Below are 18,703 nucleotides of genomic sequence, written 5' to 3'. Positions count from 1 at the left end.
AACAACATGTTATTGTCTATTTGTTTGTGTTTCTCCCTTGTGATGGGACTTTGTAGGATGAACGTTGATATCTATAAGGGGCACGGGGTGACCAATGAGGTCTGAATTGGTCTAATAAGGTAGGGCACTGATAAGCGGTTGACAGGTTTGTAGTGGTGAGTGTGCTATTGGTGAGTGTAGTGGTGAGTGTACTAGTGGTGAGTGTAGTTGTGGTTATTGTCTATTTGTATGTCTTTCCCTTGTGATGGGACTTTGATGGATGAACGTTGAGATTGTTCAGGGCACGGAAGTGACCAGTGAGGTCTGAATTTGTCTGTAACAAGTTTGGCACTGATAAAGGGTTCGTAGGTATGTATTACGCGCAACGATGTTGCACCCACGATACACACAGATAGCGAAGCTGTTGCCCAATAAATCGCAATTTCTCCGCGGGCAATCAGAATCTTTACTTCGAGCGAAAAAAATCCGTTGAGCTCCCTTAAGGTCACATCCAAAGACGTCCAGTTCAGGGGCGGGGTGGGGAGTGGGAGTCAGCAAGTTACACCAACAGGCAAACAATATGGTAAAACAAATAAACCCTTTAACGATGTAAGATCAAGACAGAGAGAGAGAGAATGTAAGTAAGAGGAGGAGTCGCGCAGCAAATTAAATCTCTTATCCGCGATTTGTTTTGCTTGTTTCCCGCGCGGATAAGGCGAACAACATCTCGGATAGCCCCGCGGATAAGAAGAATAACATTGTGGATAACCTTGCAAATAAGAGGAATAACCCCGTGGATAAGAGGAATAACATCGCGGATAACCTCGCGGATAAGAGGAATAATATTGCGGATAACCCCGCAAATAAGAGGAATAACCCCGCGGATAAGAGGAGTAACATTGTGGATAACCTCGCAGATAAGAGGAATAACATTGCGGATAACCCCTCAGATAAGAGGAATAATCCCGCGGATAAGTGGAATAACATCGCGGATAACCTCGCGGATAAGAGGAATAATATTGCGGATAACCCCGCAAATAAGAGGAATAACTCCGCGGATAAGAGGAATAACATTGTGGATAACCTCGCGGATAAGAGGAATAACATTGCGGATAACCCCCGCGGATAATAAGAATAACATCGTGGATAGCCTCGCGGATAAGAGGAATAACCCCGCGGATAAGAGGAATAACATAGCGGATAACCCGCGCGGATTATAGGATCCGCAGTATTGCTCCCCCCCCCCCCCCCCCTAGGATAATAGTTCTTCTGTGCGTGGTAAATGTCGCATAAGCTGTTTGTACGTGCAAGCAAAGGCTGCTGAGTGAGCCATGGGTGGGAGCTGTAAGCAAAGAGTTGTCAAGTTATCGTCTGTACTGGCGAGCTGACGGGAGAGGAGCAGGACCGGATTACGGTTCTTGGAGCTCCTAGGCACTTGTTTCGTAGGTCGTCAGTGTTAAACGTCTACAGTTGGTGCTGCTGCTTACCCCGTGTTACTACTGCCGCTGTCACACGCTAAAGGGGCCGTCCATAAATGACGTCACGCACCTGGGGGGGGGGGTCAGACATTTGTGACGATGTGTGACGAGGGGGGGGTGTTTGAGAAATGTGACGTCACATCAAAATGCGCAACTTTAAATAAATATAGACAACACGTTCTCCTTAATTAAATAGAAATGTTAATAAATGTTTTCTCCTACAACAGTAGAGTGCAGCGCCACATTAAATACGCACTACAATGACAATAGTTTAAAGCGATTTGAAGCATGTTTTATTTTTTTGGAGGGGGTGGGGGAGAGCTTTATGACGTCATATTTGAGGGGGGGGGGTCTGACTTTTTGTGACGCCGTGTGACGAGGGGGAGTGGTAAAAAATCGTCCAAAATCGCTGTGACGTCATTTATGGACGGCCCCAAAGCTGGTTTAAAAATAAATCTGTCTCCGATCCACCAGAGGACATCAACGCCCCGTCTTCCCTTGCACTGTTCTCGATCCAGAATGAGATGGTGCGAAAAACACCATTTGAAGACGTTATTGCTAAATTTCGATTTAAAGCTTTCGTGACTGCAAGGATTCATCTTCTTTGGTTATTTCGGTAAAGTCACGTAGAATGAGAATCAAATAATAAATTGATAAAATAAAATAACGCAATAAAATTATCACGACGTGGCCGAAACATCGTGAGAATTATATTGTGTTATTTTATTTTATCAATTTATTATTTTATTCTCATTCTACGTGAATTTACCGAAAGAATCAAAGAAGACGTTATTGCTAATTTTGCAATGAAGAAAAAAAATCTCGAAATGTTAATCCGTTGTTAATTTCTCTCACCTTATGAACAAAAAAATTTGACATGACTCTGCCTCTTTGTGTTGTTTACACTTTGCCGATCCTTGCTATAGAAATATATTTATTCATGACGATATCTTGGTAACATTAAAAAAAAATCATACAAACAAAAAAAATGATTTTTTAAATTGTTTCTTTAGGTTCTTTAGTTTCGTAGGCCCAATGCACGGTGCCCCCACTATGACCAACTGGATAATACCGCCCTGGAGAGGAGGTGGAGTGACTTGCTGCCTGAATCGCGATTCGTAGGGTGAACGAATGTGGGGTTCGTTGGGGTTTGAGTTAATTTAGAGTGGGTTGATGGCAGACGCATTATGGGGGGGGGGGGGGGGGCAGGTGTCACATCATGATGAATAGTGTCATTAAAACTCGGCGCTTTTTTTACGTGCTTTAATGATTGTGTTCAACACAAAGAGTTTTACATAAGCGGTGTACATAATGACCGGAAAAAACACATCTTTGTGAAAAACAATAGGCATCCTGACCTTAAGTCACAACACTCGCAAGAACTCGACACGTTTGTCAATAACTGTTCCCTGAATAGGAGGGATGGCTCTATCGCGTCTATTTCGCTATTGAAGTTTGTATATACGTGCTGCCAAAACCAACCAACACATATATTCACCCGTAAATGCGCAATGCAAAAACCTCCCCCAGCAAACCCAAAACCCCTAATTTTGAATCAACACCCCCCTCTTACAATTTGGTCTTCACGGAAAAGTTCGCCTCCGCCAAAGCACAGCGATACGAACTCGGACCGCGGTGGTAAATGGTGGCGCTGTTTGTTAACACCGAGCCACAGCGTCGAGACGACGGCGAGGGGGTAGGAGCCTGCCCACACACTTTTTGAGTTGAACTCGTGTCGGGTTTTCAGGGCCCGTTCCATTCCCTCCCCACGCCTGGGGGGCCCCTCCGCAGCCTTCCCCGTGTCACACGAGGCCACATTTAGCCCCACCGCCACCCCACCCTGCCGCGATGGCAAGCGCCGAGGACAACACCGCGAGGCAGGTGAGTTAAAGAAGACGAATCGGAGCGGTGTCACGGAATAAACGACGAGGCGCTCGGGGCCACCTCAGTTGCGAGTGCTCGGTTATTTTTTTTTTGACTCTGAAACAAACGCCGTAGTAGCCGCCGCAGCCGCCGCCGCCGCCGCTGCTGCTGCTGCAGTAACCCGTGGACTCGTGTTTGTCAGCGGTGTGCCCGTTGCGCCGTATTTCAGCCACGCCGACGCTGTTGGTGAGTTGCGCTGACCCAGGGGGACACGTTTCGTGGCGATGCTGCGAGCCGGTCCGCTCCGCGAGGTTGGTGGGGTTATAGGCCACGGACAGGTCGGTCGGTCCTGAGCATCGTTCCACTTCCCGTGCCACGCATGCATGGTCAACATCCCCCTTTATGTCCGCCAGGGGGCAGGAGATACACGCTTCTTGAAAATACAACACGGTGTGAAATTGTGTGGTTTTTAAACATTTACAATTTGTTACCGGGTCAGGCTCAACACTGAGGTCCGGAGCTCTCTTTTTTTTTAAATCCCAGAAGCGACCTCCCTGACTTTCACAAACGGTAGTGGCCGTCCATAAATGACGTCACGCACCTTGGGCGGGTTTGGGGGGGTCAGACATTTGTGACGATGTGTGACGAGGGGGGGGGGGAAGAAATATGACGTCACATCAAAATGCGCAACTTTTAATAAATATAGAATTGTTATAACATTACTAACTGTTATAACAACACTCCTACAACATCAGAGTGCAGCGCCACGTTAAATGCGCACTATAATGACAATAGTTTAAAGCGATTTGAAGCATGTTTTATTTTCAAAATGGAAATATGGTTTCGGGGGGGGGGGCAGAGCTTTGTGACGTCATATCTGAGGGGGGGGGTCTGACTTTTTGTGACGCCGTGTGACGAGGGTGGGCCAAAAATCCTCCAAAATCGCGTGACGTCATTTATGGACGGCCCCGAAAACGCATTTTTCTTAATGTGGAAGGGGAAGAAAATAGGAGGACCCGCAGATAAATCCACGCGAGCACGGGGAGAGAAACACCGCAAACTCCACGTGTACAGGTGTCAGTGGGCGGGATCGAACCCACTTACTCCTGTATACCAGCCGAGGTAGTTAACATCCCCTTGCCACCGCTGCGCCAAAACGCGGTTATGCGGATTTACAAGACGCACTTGCCCCATTGTGATTTAAGTCGAACGTTGAGAGTGCACCTTTTCATTCAGTAGGTTTCGTGAGCAGATATTTTTTTTTTTTATGGACATCGAACACTTAAGCCGTTTGGGCGTGCGTTTTTAATTTCCGGAGTGACTTTATAATCCAGATAATGCAACTCATTGTTTGGTGATGGCACTGCACGGGCAATGTTGACGATGCACTTATTAATAAATAAAAACCCTCAACACGTAAAATAATACAGCCTTAAAAGAACAATAATATATTGGTGACGTTTCAGGCAATGACCCTCCTTCACAGCACATAAATAGGCTAGGGGGCCGTCCATAAATGACGTCACGCACCTAGGGGGGGGGGTCAGACATTTGTGACGATGTGTGACGGGGGGGAGGGGTGAGAAATGTGACGTCACATCAAAATGCGCAACTTTAAATAAATATAGACAACACGTTCTACTTAATTAAATATACTTTTTAATAAATGTTTTCTCCTACATCAGAGTGCAGCGCCACATTAAATACGCACTACAATGACAATAGTTTAAAGCGATTTGAAGTATCTTTTATTTTTTTGGAGGAGAGGTGGGGCAGAGCTTTGTGACGTCATATTTGATGGGGGGGGGGGGGGTCTGACTTTTTGTGTCGCCGTGTGACGAGGGGGGGGGGGGGGTCAAAAATTGTCCAAAATTCGCGTGACGTCATTTATGGACGGCCCCAGAGAGACAATAGTTCATACGGGGTGGGGACGGCACTTAAACTATGGAGCTTGACGAGAATTAGGATGGAAAATGTTTTCTGATCAGTTTTTTAATTGGCATTCTAAGAATATTATTTGATTCTTTCGGTAAAGTCACGTAGATATATTTTTTTATTATAAAAATAAAAAAGTGAGCGTACTGGCAGTCAATAATGTAGACCGTAGCCTGGTTTTTAAGCTGGTGAGCGTATTAGCAATCTATAATGTAGACTTATTCTGGAATACGGTAACTGAATTAAATTAATTTTGATTCAAATCATAATCAGCCATGATCTATCTCCTGCTTGGTGATGGCCTCCCCACAAACCGCTGTCATCACTTACGGTCCTAACGATGTAACGATCCACAGCACCCTTTTACACCTGCAAACAAGCTGAATTCACATAATGCGAGATTTTTCTCCGATTTGTTAGTGGAACGCAGTGCGGTACAATTATCGTGCTCATTACTACTGCAGATGCATTTTTTTATGGCCGCAGAACGTAGCTCATGGGTGACTGCTTCTGCCAAATAAAATCACAGCTCCGAGTGCCAGCCTTGAGGGCCACAATTTGCTGCTGAGGGGCGGCAGAGTTGAAACTGGGTCAGGACTCCTGCTCATGATATCTGGGTAGCTCTTGGCGTGAACACGTGCATTGAAGTTAATGTCAGTTTTTGGTTGCAATCCGTCAATCTGTAAGAATTCCCATGGGCTCGCAGAAATAATATCATTAATTTGGAACAGGGAAACCTCGTTGAGACCTCCATTGTTCAGCAAATATCCAATGTTGGCGATGTAAAGTTAGTGTAGCCATTTGGAAAAATGGTAACATGTAACCCATATATAAGAATATGTTTTCCCCCTTTTTCTGGCAACAAAACTGAAACCTTTTTTACGAGGAATCATGTCTGCATTAACAACAATACTTGTGGTCAGAATGCAAACAAAAAACACACTGATAATATATGCATTGCCCTTTAAACGGATTGGTCCACACCAGATACGGCTTTCTATTGAACCTAGTCTCAAACGGCGCTAGACCAGAGGACGCCAAAAGGCGTACAGCTGGCAAAGGAGGTCTCATGATATAACCCATTGTTAATCCAGTGCTGAATCGATGCTTCCCCATGCCCTATTGGTTTTGGGGGTTGTTTGACCATACGTCACCGTGCTGCTTAGTATGGTCTTGTGAAAGGGGGATCTTCCAGGATACAGTTCAGATATCACTCACCACTGATGTTAGCCATCGATAGGAATCAAACTCGGATGGCTGGATTCATAGTGCAGTGCGCTAGCTATTTTGCTACCACTTCAGTATTAGAAATTGAATAAACTCGTTTATTTTGAAAGTCTTTCTGAATAATTGTCATTCCATTCGTCAGGCATCAGCATATAGAGCCGTTTAATTTGAACTGTGGTTCCCTCAGGTATGGCAGTTAATGTAATGCAATTTAATTTGTCCCATTAAAATAGAGCGTTAGATGTCCCTGTTTATCAGTTGCGGTATGGAATACTCAGAAGCATTTGTCAATTATTTACTGTGCATCAGGCGAGCTGTAGGGTCAGGTCAGCAAATGAGATGCACTTTTGTGGGACAAAATAATTACAGTTTCGTTTTTATAGAGATGCTCGTTGGGTGGACAAGTTGATCATTCTCGAGCTCATTCTCATTAATAAAATTGGCAGCCTTGTATATTTGCACTTTCGGCTGTAGAATGATTTAAAGAAAGTTGTGAAAATTACTATAGAAATATAATGATTGTAACAATGGTGATTATGAATCGTATTACTATGCAGGAGGTTGAGTCGGAGCCATTCTTCAAGGTGGAACATGTATACCATCTACCAATTTATTGAGGCTACAAGGTGTGTGGCGTGTTCACACCAAGTGTCACAAATTACCCCCTTCTCCAGATTTCCCTCGAATGTCGAAGGCGTTAGTTCCGTCCATCCCTCCGCCTTCATCTTGGGGTCACGCGAACCTTGTAAAGACGATCCGATGTAAATGAAGTGCTAATATAAAGTTGACGACATCATCACGTGTTACATTGTTATTATCGCTCATTAAGTACTTTTGAGGAAACAAAAAACGCATGTTAGATGGCATTGCAGAATCAACGCGTATGCACGACTTTGGCGTTGTCGTTGTTATTATTTATACAAGATGTGAATATAGCGGCCACTAGTGGTTGCCCCACCTGGCAATGTAATGAATTGTCACGATTCGGGATCATGACATTTAATTCAAGATTGTATTATTTTATTAAAATCGAGATGAATGCCTCCACGTGTCACGTGAAGAAGCCATTACGTGTGTGAATTGAAAAAGCATTGATTTTTACGCACGCTATTTGATTCATGTATCGTGAGCTTGGGAATGTATATTCATCAATTATTCTATGCATCGCTACACTCCTTGGTGTGGACCAAGTTTCTGTCTCCCCTAACCACTGAATGTGATGCTTGTGCAAGTGTTCTGTTTTACTAAGTCTTCTCCTGTAGCATTTCCCCAAATAGTCTTCATAGCCCAGACCGAATCCTTTTTTGGTAACTCCTAAAGTGGCAATACTTTAATACTTACAATCTTTTTATGTGGCCAATAACAGTCAATTACATAATAACCATTTGAACTTCGTGGGTTATAAAATATATTCCATATAAATACATTGGTACTGCTAAAGTTTTGCCAACATAGCTGGTACCATTTTTGTCTTGGCCCTTGGATGAAAGCTAAAGTCCTGGAGCTTACTACCAGTTCGCTCTCTGTAAAGCTGAAAATCACTCAATCTTACTCCAGTCTATGCCTGAACATTTATTCATGAATTATTTAGAATTAGGCACGGGAAGTTTGGTCAGGTCTGTAATAAATTTCCTGGCCAGTGATTTACACATTGTGACAATCAATCTCAATAATTCATGACTCGAGGTTGAAAAGGTCTTGATGTGGCCAGGTGGCTCACACCTAACCCACCCATATCAGGCTACCAAGTAAGTTATTCGAGACAAAATGTCAGACGGGATGTAACTTTGCCAATTTCCAATAACCGGGGAAGGGCACTTTTCAGAGCGCACAAGCGAAGCGTTAGACCAAGCGAACTGCCGCGAGGCATACAGATAGCGGTGCACGCACGGAGTAAAGCGCAGGAGCCAGTGTTGTAGTCCTCTTGATGGGAACTAAAAATCTGATTGTTTTCATCGCAGTGGCAGTTTTGGGGGATTGTGGAGTAGAAACGGTGGTGGGAAAAGGGAAGGTAATGAAAATAATTAGCCGTGTATCCTGTATTGAACACAGATTCTCATAATAAGGAGAGATTGTGGCTTTTTTTTCTTGCCTAACTCCTAATTGTCCTAAATGTAATTTCCGTGATAGGCCTATATATCGAGCCTGGTGCGGTACAGTAGTGTGTCTTCATTCTTGAGAATAAAACAATATCAGCAGAAGTGAAAGGGACTGCCTGCTGGCAATACATTTTTCATTTATCACTATTCATGTATTGATTTTGTGAATCCGCAATGCGGTTTTGTATACTTGGAAACAACAAATACTTCAAGAGGGATATACAAAAAAGCAATTTCTTGTTCAAATTCATGTTTAGGTGGTGTTCCATCTCCTTTTTGCAGCCCTGAGCCAGTGGTGGAAATTCAACATTCCTATGGCAGGGGTGAGTCTATCCATTGGACGACCACTGTTGACTTTCCCAGAAAGTGATAACTATTTTATTCACCCCAAAAAGGATGATGGGCTGAGTCAATCTCCGACCAGGATTTGAACTCCCAACATTCTGGCTGTGAGTCGCTCACCCTACCGCTGAGCTGCCTGGCCAAATAAACGGGAAGACATCACACAAATACGACATTTGGCATCATGCTCATAATTAACATGCATTTATTGTACGAAAAACAAGGACAAAGACCCCCCAGTATAGCCTTAACAGATTATTGGGGCAAGTGCGATTAGCAAGCAACGCCTATGAAGGCTGGAGCTACACACGAGGGGTGATTGGCCAACACCATTCCCGTCCACCTTTGTATCCCTCGCTGTATGCTTTTACACATCGCACCAGGAATTTCATTGAGGCTGAGTCGACCTCAGTTATTCAGTTTTCAGTTTATTTATTTTGGTATAGCCCTGTGAGCAATTCGGCTCTTGAATCGGGTGCAACCACAACAAACAAAAAAACAAAAACACGAACAAGAAAACATCTTAAAGTGACTATGTGACTGTGCAAACAGAAAATCCATGAAACAAACAGCAAAATATTCCTGAAAAAAGCACCGTACACCAACGCTGTGTGCAAAAAATCCCAGTGGGATGCAAGTCAAACAACAACAACCACAAGAAAACTTAGATTAAGACCATTAGTCTAACTCCGTACTACAACAAAACACACATGTTCAAACCAAAAAAACGTTTTCGAAATCACCAAACAATAAAGCCATAATTTGCAACGTAACAGTGATCATAGGGACCGTGACCGAATTTTTACAATAAACTACATAAATAAAATGTGACACCAAATCCTAGAGCCATAGATAGCTGCATGAGTTTCTCCACAACAACAGAAGCATCAGGCGGAGTATCTAATTTTTCAATGCACCTTTAAGATCAGCACGCTAAATCAAGGAACGCCTAGGTGGGGGGGGGGGGGGCCCATGACCGGTTCAGATAATCGTCACTGGTGTTGGCCGTGAGCGGAAATCCAACAAGGGTCGGCGGGTTCGTAGCGCAGCACTCTAACCGATACACCATCGCTCGCTACGAAGAAAGAAAAATACACAAAGGGAGATTCGCTTTTGTTACGTTTATTATGGTGGCATTGCTTTTTTTTTTGCCATTGAATGTTGTTGTTGGGACGAGGAGCAGTTTAAATTTGGCCTCTCTGGTGTAACGCTGCGTGAGACATGGTCCAAATAAATAAAAAAGCAACACAATTTCGAAACCAAACAAAAATGTATGCTTTCTCGAACACATTCCCAGTGACCCTCGGCATCGCGAGATGAAGGAACGCCGTGGCTCGTTGCGTTTATGCAATGAGGGGGGAAAGAGGCAGAAGCGCACACTTCATTTTTGTAACTTTTTTTATTTTCCCCATGACCTTGTGGTTACATTTTTTTTATTGTATAGTTTGCGCGAGACAAATGTTCTATGAAAGCAAATGCATTGGGAAGCCCTTGACAATAATTGTGGGCGGGGGCTTGCAGGTTGCATGGTTTGACATTCGAACCTCTTGATGCACCAAAGGTAGTGGTGGTGCCGCGGTTCGCACACTGCACCATGAACCCTGCCACGTGAGTTTGAATCCTGACCATGGTCAACATGAGTGATGAGTTATATCTAAACTGCTCTTGGCCTCCTCCACTTTACCAACCGCGCGCTGACTAGAGTGGCGAAGTATGGTCAAACAACCGCCGTTCCCCATCCCCCTCTTCACCCCCCCCCCACCGTGATTGATACAGCATTATAGGAAGCTTTCATCCCGCACTGGATTGACAGAGGGCTAGACATGATCGTTATTTTAATAAAACAAATTATCAAATGGTACCGCCTTGAATGGGAAACACCATTAAGCACACGGTGGTTGGCACTTGTAAAAGCCTCGAGTTTCCTTGGCATTCTCACAGCTCCCCGTGTGGACACTTGGGGGAGGTAGTGAGTAGTGGGGAAACGAGATACTTACTGGAACACTTTCCCAAATCCCCCTTTTCGCAAATAATGTATATACATTGTTCCAACACAGAATAAAATGTGCCCAAAGTATGAATTTAATTTTAAACATTAAATTAGGTTATATTCTTAGTTTTTTCGGTAAAGTCACGTTGAAGAGAAACAACAAAATAACAAAATATATAAAACAATAAAAAATTCTCACGACGTTTCGACCATAACTCAAACGGTCATGAGTTATGGTCGAAACGTCGTGAGAATTTTTTATTGTTTTATATATATTTTGTTATTTTGTTGTTTCTCTTCAACGTGACTTTACCGAAAAAACTAAGAATATGAATTACTGCAGTCACGAAAGCTTTAAATCAAAAATTAAATTAGGTTTTTTTGCTTGTTGAAGTCTTGATTTTTGAAACTCAACTTAATAGTTAAAAGCAACATAGGCAGCCGCCCAAAATGTTCTGTGCCTGCTGCGACTTACGAATCAGAAACGTGGAATAGTGACAACTAAAATATAGTGAAAGCTGAAACGTGCGCAAAGCAGCGTTGAGGGGTGCATGGTTGTAGTGACACTGAGAGGCAGAAGGGACAGTGGCTGGTGGACCAGAAAATAAATGAAAATTAGACACATCATACGGGTGTTTAACACGTAGGCTTTCGTGACCAATATCATCCACAGTACAGGTTTTCTTTGGGTTAGATCGCGTAAATATATAAATGTGTCGTTAAACCCGCCACCACCCGACACAGCCAATTAGTGAGGTTTGTCACGTAAACAGAACATGCCTATCGTTACTAGTACAGCACTAACCGGTGTGTACTGGCTTCTACAAAAAACTAAACTTTCTATTTGACCATTTAAGGCCCACTGAGCTATATAGCTATTTTTCAGAAGCTACGTGGCCACAATTGATAGCTCAACGAAGTTGCTTATCACGTGGAAATGTATCGCAGCCAAATGCTCGAAAAGCGAGAGAGACACACAAACTCCAAATATACAACCGGCATCAGGAGTCGGGACCAGACCCACGACTTCCCGCATACGGGGCAAGGCAGTTAACATCTCCGCCACCGCGGTGCCCTTCTCCTGGGCAAGCCAGGAGGATGTTGGCACCTCGACAAGCGCTGTAGTCCTGTCCGCGCCTTCTCCTCCTCACCCCCCCCCCCCCCAAGGCGGATGAGGTGGAAGCCATGTCGTCTATCTACGGGGATGAGTGGTGTACTCTGGACGAGGCGGCGCGCTCGTTCTGCATCAGCGTCGGGAACGGGCAGGACCCGTCGCGGCGCCTCTCTGTCTCGCTGCAGGTGAGCGCCGAGAGGGCGTGCCGACCGGCTTCTTCGCGGCATCACGGGTTAGGATTCGCACGCGTGGGAAGCTTAAACCGCAACCTCCGATAAGTATGGTTGGCTACGTATGGTGCGAAAGAAGTTCAACGTACGTAGGTACATACGTACGTACAACTCTTTCCCATTACCAAGACATCTGCAAGTCGTGTGGTATTTCGGAATGGGAAAGCGGCTTGGCGCTAATTTTGTTTCAGAGAGACGCAGCGCTGTTGTTTTTGAAGGAATTGTACTCACCGCAGAGAACTGTAGGGGCACGACCGCACTCTATGATAGCTGGTGGCAAACAGTGCTACACTCCCTCCTGCATGGCCTTGTGGGAGCCTCGGTACCGATGAAGTTATTTTATTTTTTCTAACCGGTTTCGTTTTGATGACGTACGCGTATTAAGCACTGGTGTGACTGCAATGTGATCGTCTGTCAGTGCGGGGGAAAGTGTGCTCCCTACTGTGTACGTCATCAAAACGAAACCAGTATGCGTACGTCATCGGAATGGTAAGGGGTTGAATGCTGCCATCGTGTCGTGATGGTTAGCACACTGGGCCTGCGATGCAGAGGTCGCTGTGTCCAAATAAAATTCCCGTCGCAGCAGTTGTCAGAGAATGACTGCAGGGGAGGATGTTTCACAGGAAGCCTCCGGAAATATCCTGATATCCTTCCTCGTCTCGTGTTATTGCTTGCACAGTTGGGAGCGCACTTTTCCTCCGCACTGACAGACGATCACACTGCAGTCACGCCAGTGTTAACAATCACACCTATAATTTAAACTAATTAAGCAATGCGCTCTTATTTATTTTGATGGGAGGATTTTTCGTGCATCCGTTGGTGACTGGACTGAGACCATCATCTCACCGCTCTTCAGAACCCTGTTTAACCACAGCTGAGTCTATGTTAATCTATGAGTCTCTGCGTAAATGTATGGCTCTGTATGCAAGTAATTCGTGACCGGCCACAGTTGAGAAGTCGGTTTAATCATGGGCAGCCGCAAATTAATCTAGACAGCCGTCCATTATATGTCGATCAATTTAGTCCGTGTTAATAATGAAGCATGTCCCAAAGCACCAATTCATCAATTCAAATCAGCTCTTAGTCTAATGATAAATGGTTAAAAATCTGGAGTGTGAGAATATGTTAATCGTAATTTGCTTTGCTAATTTATGCTAATGATGCAGACGCGTTGATGGAGTAAACATTGCTGTGCCAACATGACGGACATTCTTTTTTGTAAAAACATGAAAGAGCTGGTAAAGTCTAAAAATGACTCAATACTGGAAATGAATTCCGACCCCTAACCATGAAAATTCATCAAAGCGTTTGGAAAGCAGGCGAATTGTCGAATGCTTCCTGGAGTAGCGATAATATCTGATTTTCATCGCGGTAATTCAATAATTTAGACAGTGGTAACTTGCAGTGTGCTTCTTATGGCCAGTGCCTGTATGTTTGTAGTTTGCATGTTCTCCCCGTGGTTGCATGGATTTTTCTTCGGGTCCTGCGGTTTTCCCATCCGCATTTATAATGGACTTGCGTTTAGAGTATTTGACTGCTATAAATTTACACGCAATAAGCCACTTCGTTGAGTTATCATTTGTGGCCAAATCGCTTCTGAAAAACAGCTATATAGCTCCGTGGGATTACCCGGTAAAATGTTTTTGTAGTTTCTTAGCGATTTATATAATGACATGCAGAGGGCAGTGCTGTGAAGATATTTAACAATCGACACGTTACCCTCTTTTTTGGTCACAGATTACGCTTCCTGCAGATTACCCAGGGCAGGCACCTCCAAGCTACCAGCTCAAGTGAGTGGCACACTTCTCTCGTCGCACTGGTCAAATACACACAGCCTCACCTACGGCGCAAGGTAGCCGTCGTCATTGTCGGCCATGGAGTGTCCGCTGCTGATTGAAGGCCTCTCCAAGCTTTCGCCATTGCTCCATCGTCCCGCGGTGTGACGATTTACCTGGAACCTCCACGCCAGGTGATTTTAATCGCTCCATCTCTGTGGTGTGCATCCTCTCGGAGGTGTTTCCCTCCTTTGGCTGCCACTCCGACATTAACCTTGGCCATCGGTCCATCCCACGACGTGTCCTATCCAAACCCACTTGTGTTTCTTAGCTGTCAATAATAGGATGTCCCTTGTGTTTGTGTGTACGTTGAACTTCTTTCGCACCGTACGTAGCCAACGGCGCTAATCGGAGGTGCGGAAGAAGGACAATAAACTAAACACAAAAAGCAGTTTTCAAGATTTTTTTTTAAATCTGGATTTAAAAGTGCATAGCTCCGGTGGCTTCCTAATATCGAAAGGAAGAGCGTTCCAGACGGCCACAGAAGCGCATCCGAAAGTGTGCAATGCACACTTTCTCTCTAAACCACCTGTTTCTCTTTCTGAATCTCAGTTTAATTAAGCTAATTATTATGAATCTCAGTTTAATTAAGCTTATTAAGCTAATTCCGAAAGTAATAATGTGATGTCAATTTGGGAGACCATTTAATAATTCGATTCTAGTTCTGCATTTTTTATGGTCTTCTTCAAACGACCAGACATTATGGCACACTTCGGCAATTCCCTAACTCATTTAACTTTACTTGCGAGTGCTAAAAGATCAAAACCAATGAAATGTTGTTCTGTTGGAGTGATGCTTAAAGAAGTGGTCGGGGCGGAGATGGCTTTTCACCTAGAAGTGGGGGTTTTTCCACGTTCTGTAGCATGCTCACGTGGGTCAAAAGTCCCAGATAAGCATGTCAAAGCTGGTATTCTCTTAATATTGGCACAGCGATGCGTTTGTGTGCGCAGGATTGCATGTGTGCACATGCACATGTATTTGCTGTGTGTAGTGTATATATATTCCAGGTTGGGGCTTAATGGTGGTGCAGTGGTTAGCATACTGCGCTCATTCAACCCAGCGACTCGGGTTCGAATTCCCGGCCATGGCTTAACATCGGCGGCGGGTGATCTTTTAAATGGTCACGGGCCTTACCCCCAACTTCACAATCCTGTACTGACCAGCTTTGGTGAAGTATGGGAGAACAGTCCCCCAAACCTGCGACTGATACGACATGGGGGGGGGGGGGGTGGTGGTGGTGAGGTTTTCGCAGAGAGTGGCATGGACAACCGGTTATAAATAATGAAAGAATCGCATGCTGGCGTTTGTGTACAGTGGTCCCATAGCTTGTGACACGCTGACAAAGCAGTCTTTTTGTTGTTGTCATTGCAATGTGTGCTCTGTCCAGCGGGCCCTGGCTCACCAGGGAAGATAAGAGGACCGTCTCTGCCCGCCTGGAGGAAATATACAGGTTTGTCAACGGCTATCAGATAGCCGTCGGGCACTCGAAAGTGAATTGTAGAAATTGGCATTTGGCAAGCGTCCTTATCGCGGGAAGAAATTCTCGAGTTGCAAATGCCGTTTCCATTCCGTTTTAGTGTCGGGGGTAAAATTGTTACTTGCATTCGTTTCATTTTATTTCATTCATAAATCGCAGCAATAGACGTGGTGTTTTTTTTTTTAGTAAAGTTACAGTAATCTAAGAACGAGAGAACTTTATTTTACCCGTTGAGAGCCAGCGAGACGGTGAGTCACGAGCAGCACATTTCGAAACAAGAATTTAAATCGCTGAGGAATTGCCAGTGCCCAAAAATGTTAACCTAACATTTAATTTCATGGTGTATGGCTGTGTTATTTATGACAGAGGATGAGTATTTTCAATTATTAGCTCACTGTGACAAAAAGTCACCCCGAATGTGCCCCATTTCGTGTCATCTCAAGAGTTTGGCTTGGTTGAGCCTGACTGCCAGGTGGCCACGGAATGGAACTACAACAATGGGATCTTGTATCTGTCTGTGCGAGGCTGTGAGCTTTACACACCCCTTTGTATGTGCACTTTATTTGGTGATGCTGCTTTTGGCGATCCTGCACACGTACAAATAACGAAGAATTACTCAAAGCTTTCGTCATTTTTTAAAAAGGATTTTTGTTGTTGTTGTTATATAATAGGCAACCTTGTGGACAATCGTCTGTCTTCATAGTCATGTGCTGTTGTCCTTCATAGTCATGTGCTATGAAGAAGGTCCATTGCCAAACACATCCCTATTATTTATTGTATTCGCATGAAGGCAATGTTACTGACACATTTACCAAGTTTCTTGTATGTATAGGTTTTCTCCCTGGACTTTGAGATCTCGCTACAAGCCAAATGCTCACAAATGGAAGTGGCCAAACGTCCCATTGCACGACCCTCCTGAAATATATTCCTGATACTCAGCCTACGCCTTTCTTTCATGAATAAATGGAACATAATTGTGATATATATTTTAATTATACGGAGTGTCCGTTCACAACAAAATGAGTGAATTATTTTAAACATATTGCCAGTGAATAATCTTTTGGGAAGAGATCAAAATCTTTTTGTTAAACATACACCAGATGTGACCATATGAGCAGAGCATGGTTACATAGATGGACAGGATGGCTGTAATTAACACTTCAACTAGGAATTACAAGGCTGTACAAATAGTCTAATGGGCTTATAATTAACTAAAATTACCATTAAATTAGCCGTGAGACTGAAATGTGAATGGTGTCTCACAGCAACATAGCTGCTTTTTTTTAATGTCACGAACATTTTTAATCAGAGTGGGCATGCTTAAGTAGGGAAGGAACGGAAGCGCTTGAAGTGTTAGGCATACAAATCACCCAAAAATTGCTCCTAATAATGCTAAACATAATAAATATCATATTCTTGGTTCTTTCGGTAAAGTCATGTTGAAGAGAAGCAATAAAATAATAAAATATATCGTATTGTTTTATATATACTTTATTATTTTATTGTTTCCCTTCAACGTGACTTTACCGAAAGAACCAAGAATATGAATCACTGCAGTCACGAAAGCTTTAAATCAAAATAATAAATATCATAATCCATGACCTATCTACTGCTGGATGAGTTACCTCCGTATGCCGGTGTCATCTCTCGTGGTCCTACGATGCCGTAATGCGTCTCGCTCCTCTACGTGAGCTGACCTCTTCGCTCTGCCTCCATGGTGGTCGTCCTTCTGAGCATGTCAATGTTGGCACGGTTGGCCACGTACGGCGCGGAAGCAGTGCAACGTGCATACACGTACGCAGCAACAGTAGCAGCACAAGTAATAACAATAAGTAGGAATTTGTGACGCGCACGTATTTCTGGGATCGGACGACGCGTTCGACCGAGAGCTCCTTTGGCTTCCGTTCTGTCAGCAGCGTGCTCCACCGTTCACCTTCATCTGTTTGTCGCCAAGCAACCTGCCCAAAGTCCACCGACTCTTCTTGACGATCGGCGCGAGGACATCTCCAAGATGTGTTTGCCCTCTGAACTGTGCGTGCCCCTGTCGTTCGGTGTAATTCCCGACGTGCAGCTCTCCACGCTTGATTGCGTAAATTATTTGCTCATTATTTCATTTTTTTTTTATTGCCATAGCCCACTTGTCTCACAGCGGGTTATTTACAATTAAAACTTTCCTCTTCGGGAACATTGGCAAATGTTGCTTTTCATGACCAAATTATTTTTTTTCCCCAAAACATCAGAAGTGTTACGCAAAAGTTTAACGGAATGCAAAAAAATATGTTTGCATATTGGGCACGGGTCTATTTTGGGTTTAAAAAAAGTTTAACGTGTCTTGCTAAGATACTTGGAAAAAAAGTGCATCGTTTGTTTTTCATCGTCTATTACACTGATAAGAAATACACGCTGACCGAGTTACTGAGCCAATTCACACGTAGCCATTGCCCAACATGCTACAGACACTTTCAGGAGCAACCTGGGCACACCTCAGTTGATGTGCTGCCAACTGCCGCCCTCTCGCTGATCTACTTCAGACGCAGAGTCGCTGCGCTCCAGCCTGGTCCAGGAGCTCGTACACAAAACACTGCTTGGTTCAGGATTAAATAATGCGATGCACATTATAACTGGAGCACTGAAACTGACACCAACCCCCCTGTTAAGGCTTCACGGGGGATCTTTGTCTTTGTGGGTGCTCATGGTGGGAGCAGTGGCTCACCGCACTCTGAACCCGGTCACGTGAGTTTCATTCTTAGACATGAACCTGTCCCGGGCCTCCTCTGACTTGGCTTAGCCTTAAATAATTTAACTGGCGTAGTGTGTAAACATCTGCATTGGGGAGACAAAGGTGGGCCAGGCATATGGAGCTGACCACACAACCCCTGTGAGTTGTGTGTCAGGCTGAACAGGTGGCCACGAACTACACTCGCCCCAAAGATGTTTGCCACTGTCTGTCTTTGCATGTTCTGGATACGACTGGCAGATGGATGACTGGCAGATGGATGACTGGCAGAGATGCACCACCTATAGCTCCTACTGTGCCACCTTGCTGTGTTCCAGCCGCCTGGTGCTCTGCTCGTTGCTACGAGTGTCGTTCCTCCGCCCTCCGTTGCACCTTCTAGTCCATCTCACATTTAATT

The 18,703-nt window shown here is 44.3% G+C and overlaps 1 protein-coding gene across 2 annotated transcripts in view; it reads left to right on the top strand.

Moving 5' to 3' along the window:
- The first annotated feature begins 2,883 nt into the window (after positions 1 to 2,883).
- Positions 2,884 to 18,703, top strand: part of IMPACT (impact RWD domain protein) — a 39,445-nt gene continuing 23,625 nt past the window's right edge. The window contains exons 1-4 of one of the 2 annotated variants that reach the window (XM_032960677.2): positions 2,884 to 3,338; positions 12,081 to 12,212; positions 13,995 to 14,047; positions 15,480 to 15,542. In XM_032960677.2, coding sequence (XP_032816568.2) covers positions 3,306 to 3,338; positions 12,081 to 12,212; positions 13,995 to 14,047; positions 15,480 to 15,542 — 281 coding nt within the window. In that variant the 5' untranslated portion in view covers positions 2,884 to 3,305. Of the gene's footprint in view, positions 3,339 to 3,427; positions 3,567 to 12,080; positions 12,213 to 13,994; positions 14,048 to 15,479; positions 15,543 to 18,703 lie in introns of those variants that run through there. The other variant, XM_076069637.1, reaches the window with a different exon arrangement.

The sequence above is a fragment of the Petromyzon marinus genome, chromosome 25, assembly GCF_048934315.1.
Source record: "Petromyzon marinus isolate PM22_M1 ecotype Great Lakes invasive population chromosome 25, UKy_Petmar_22M1.pri1.0, whole genome shotgun sequence".
Classification (NCBI taxonomy): Eukaryota; Metazoa; Chordata; class Hyperoartia; order Petromyzontiformes; family Petromyzontidae; genus Petromyzon; species Petromyzon marinus.
This window is presented reverse-complemented; position numbering and strand designations above follow the sequence as displayed.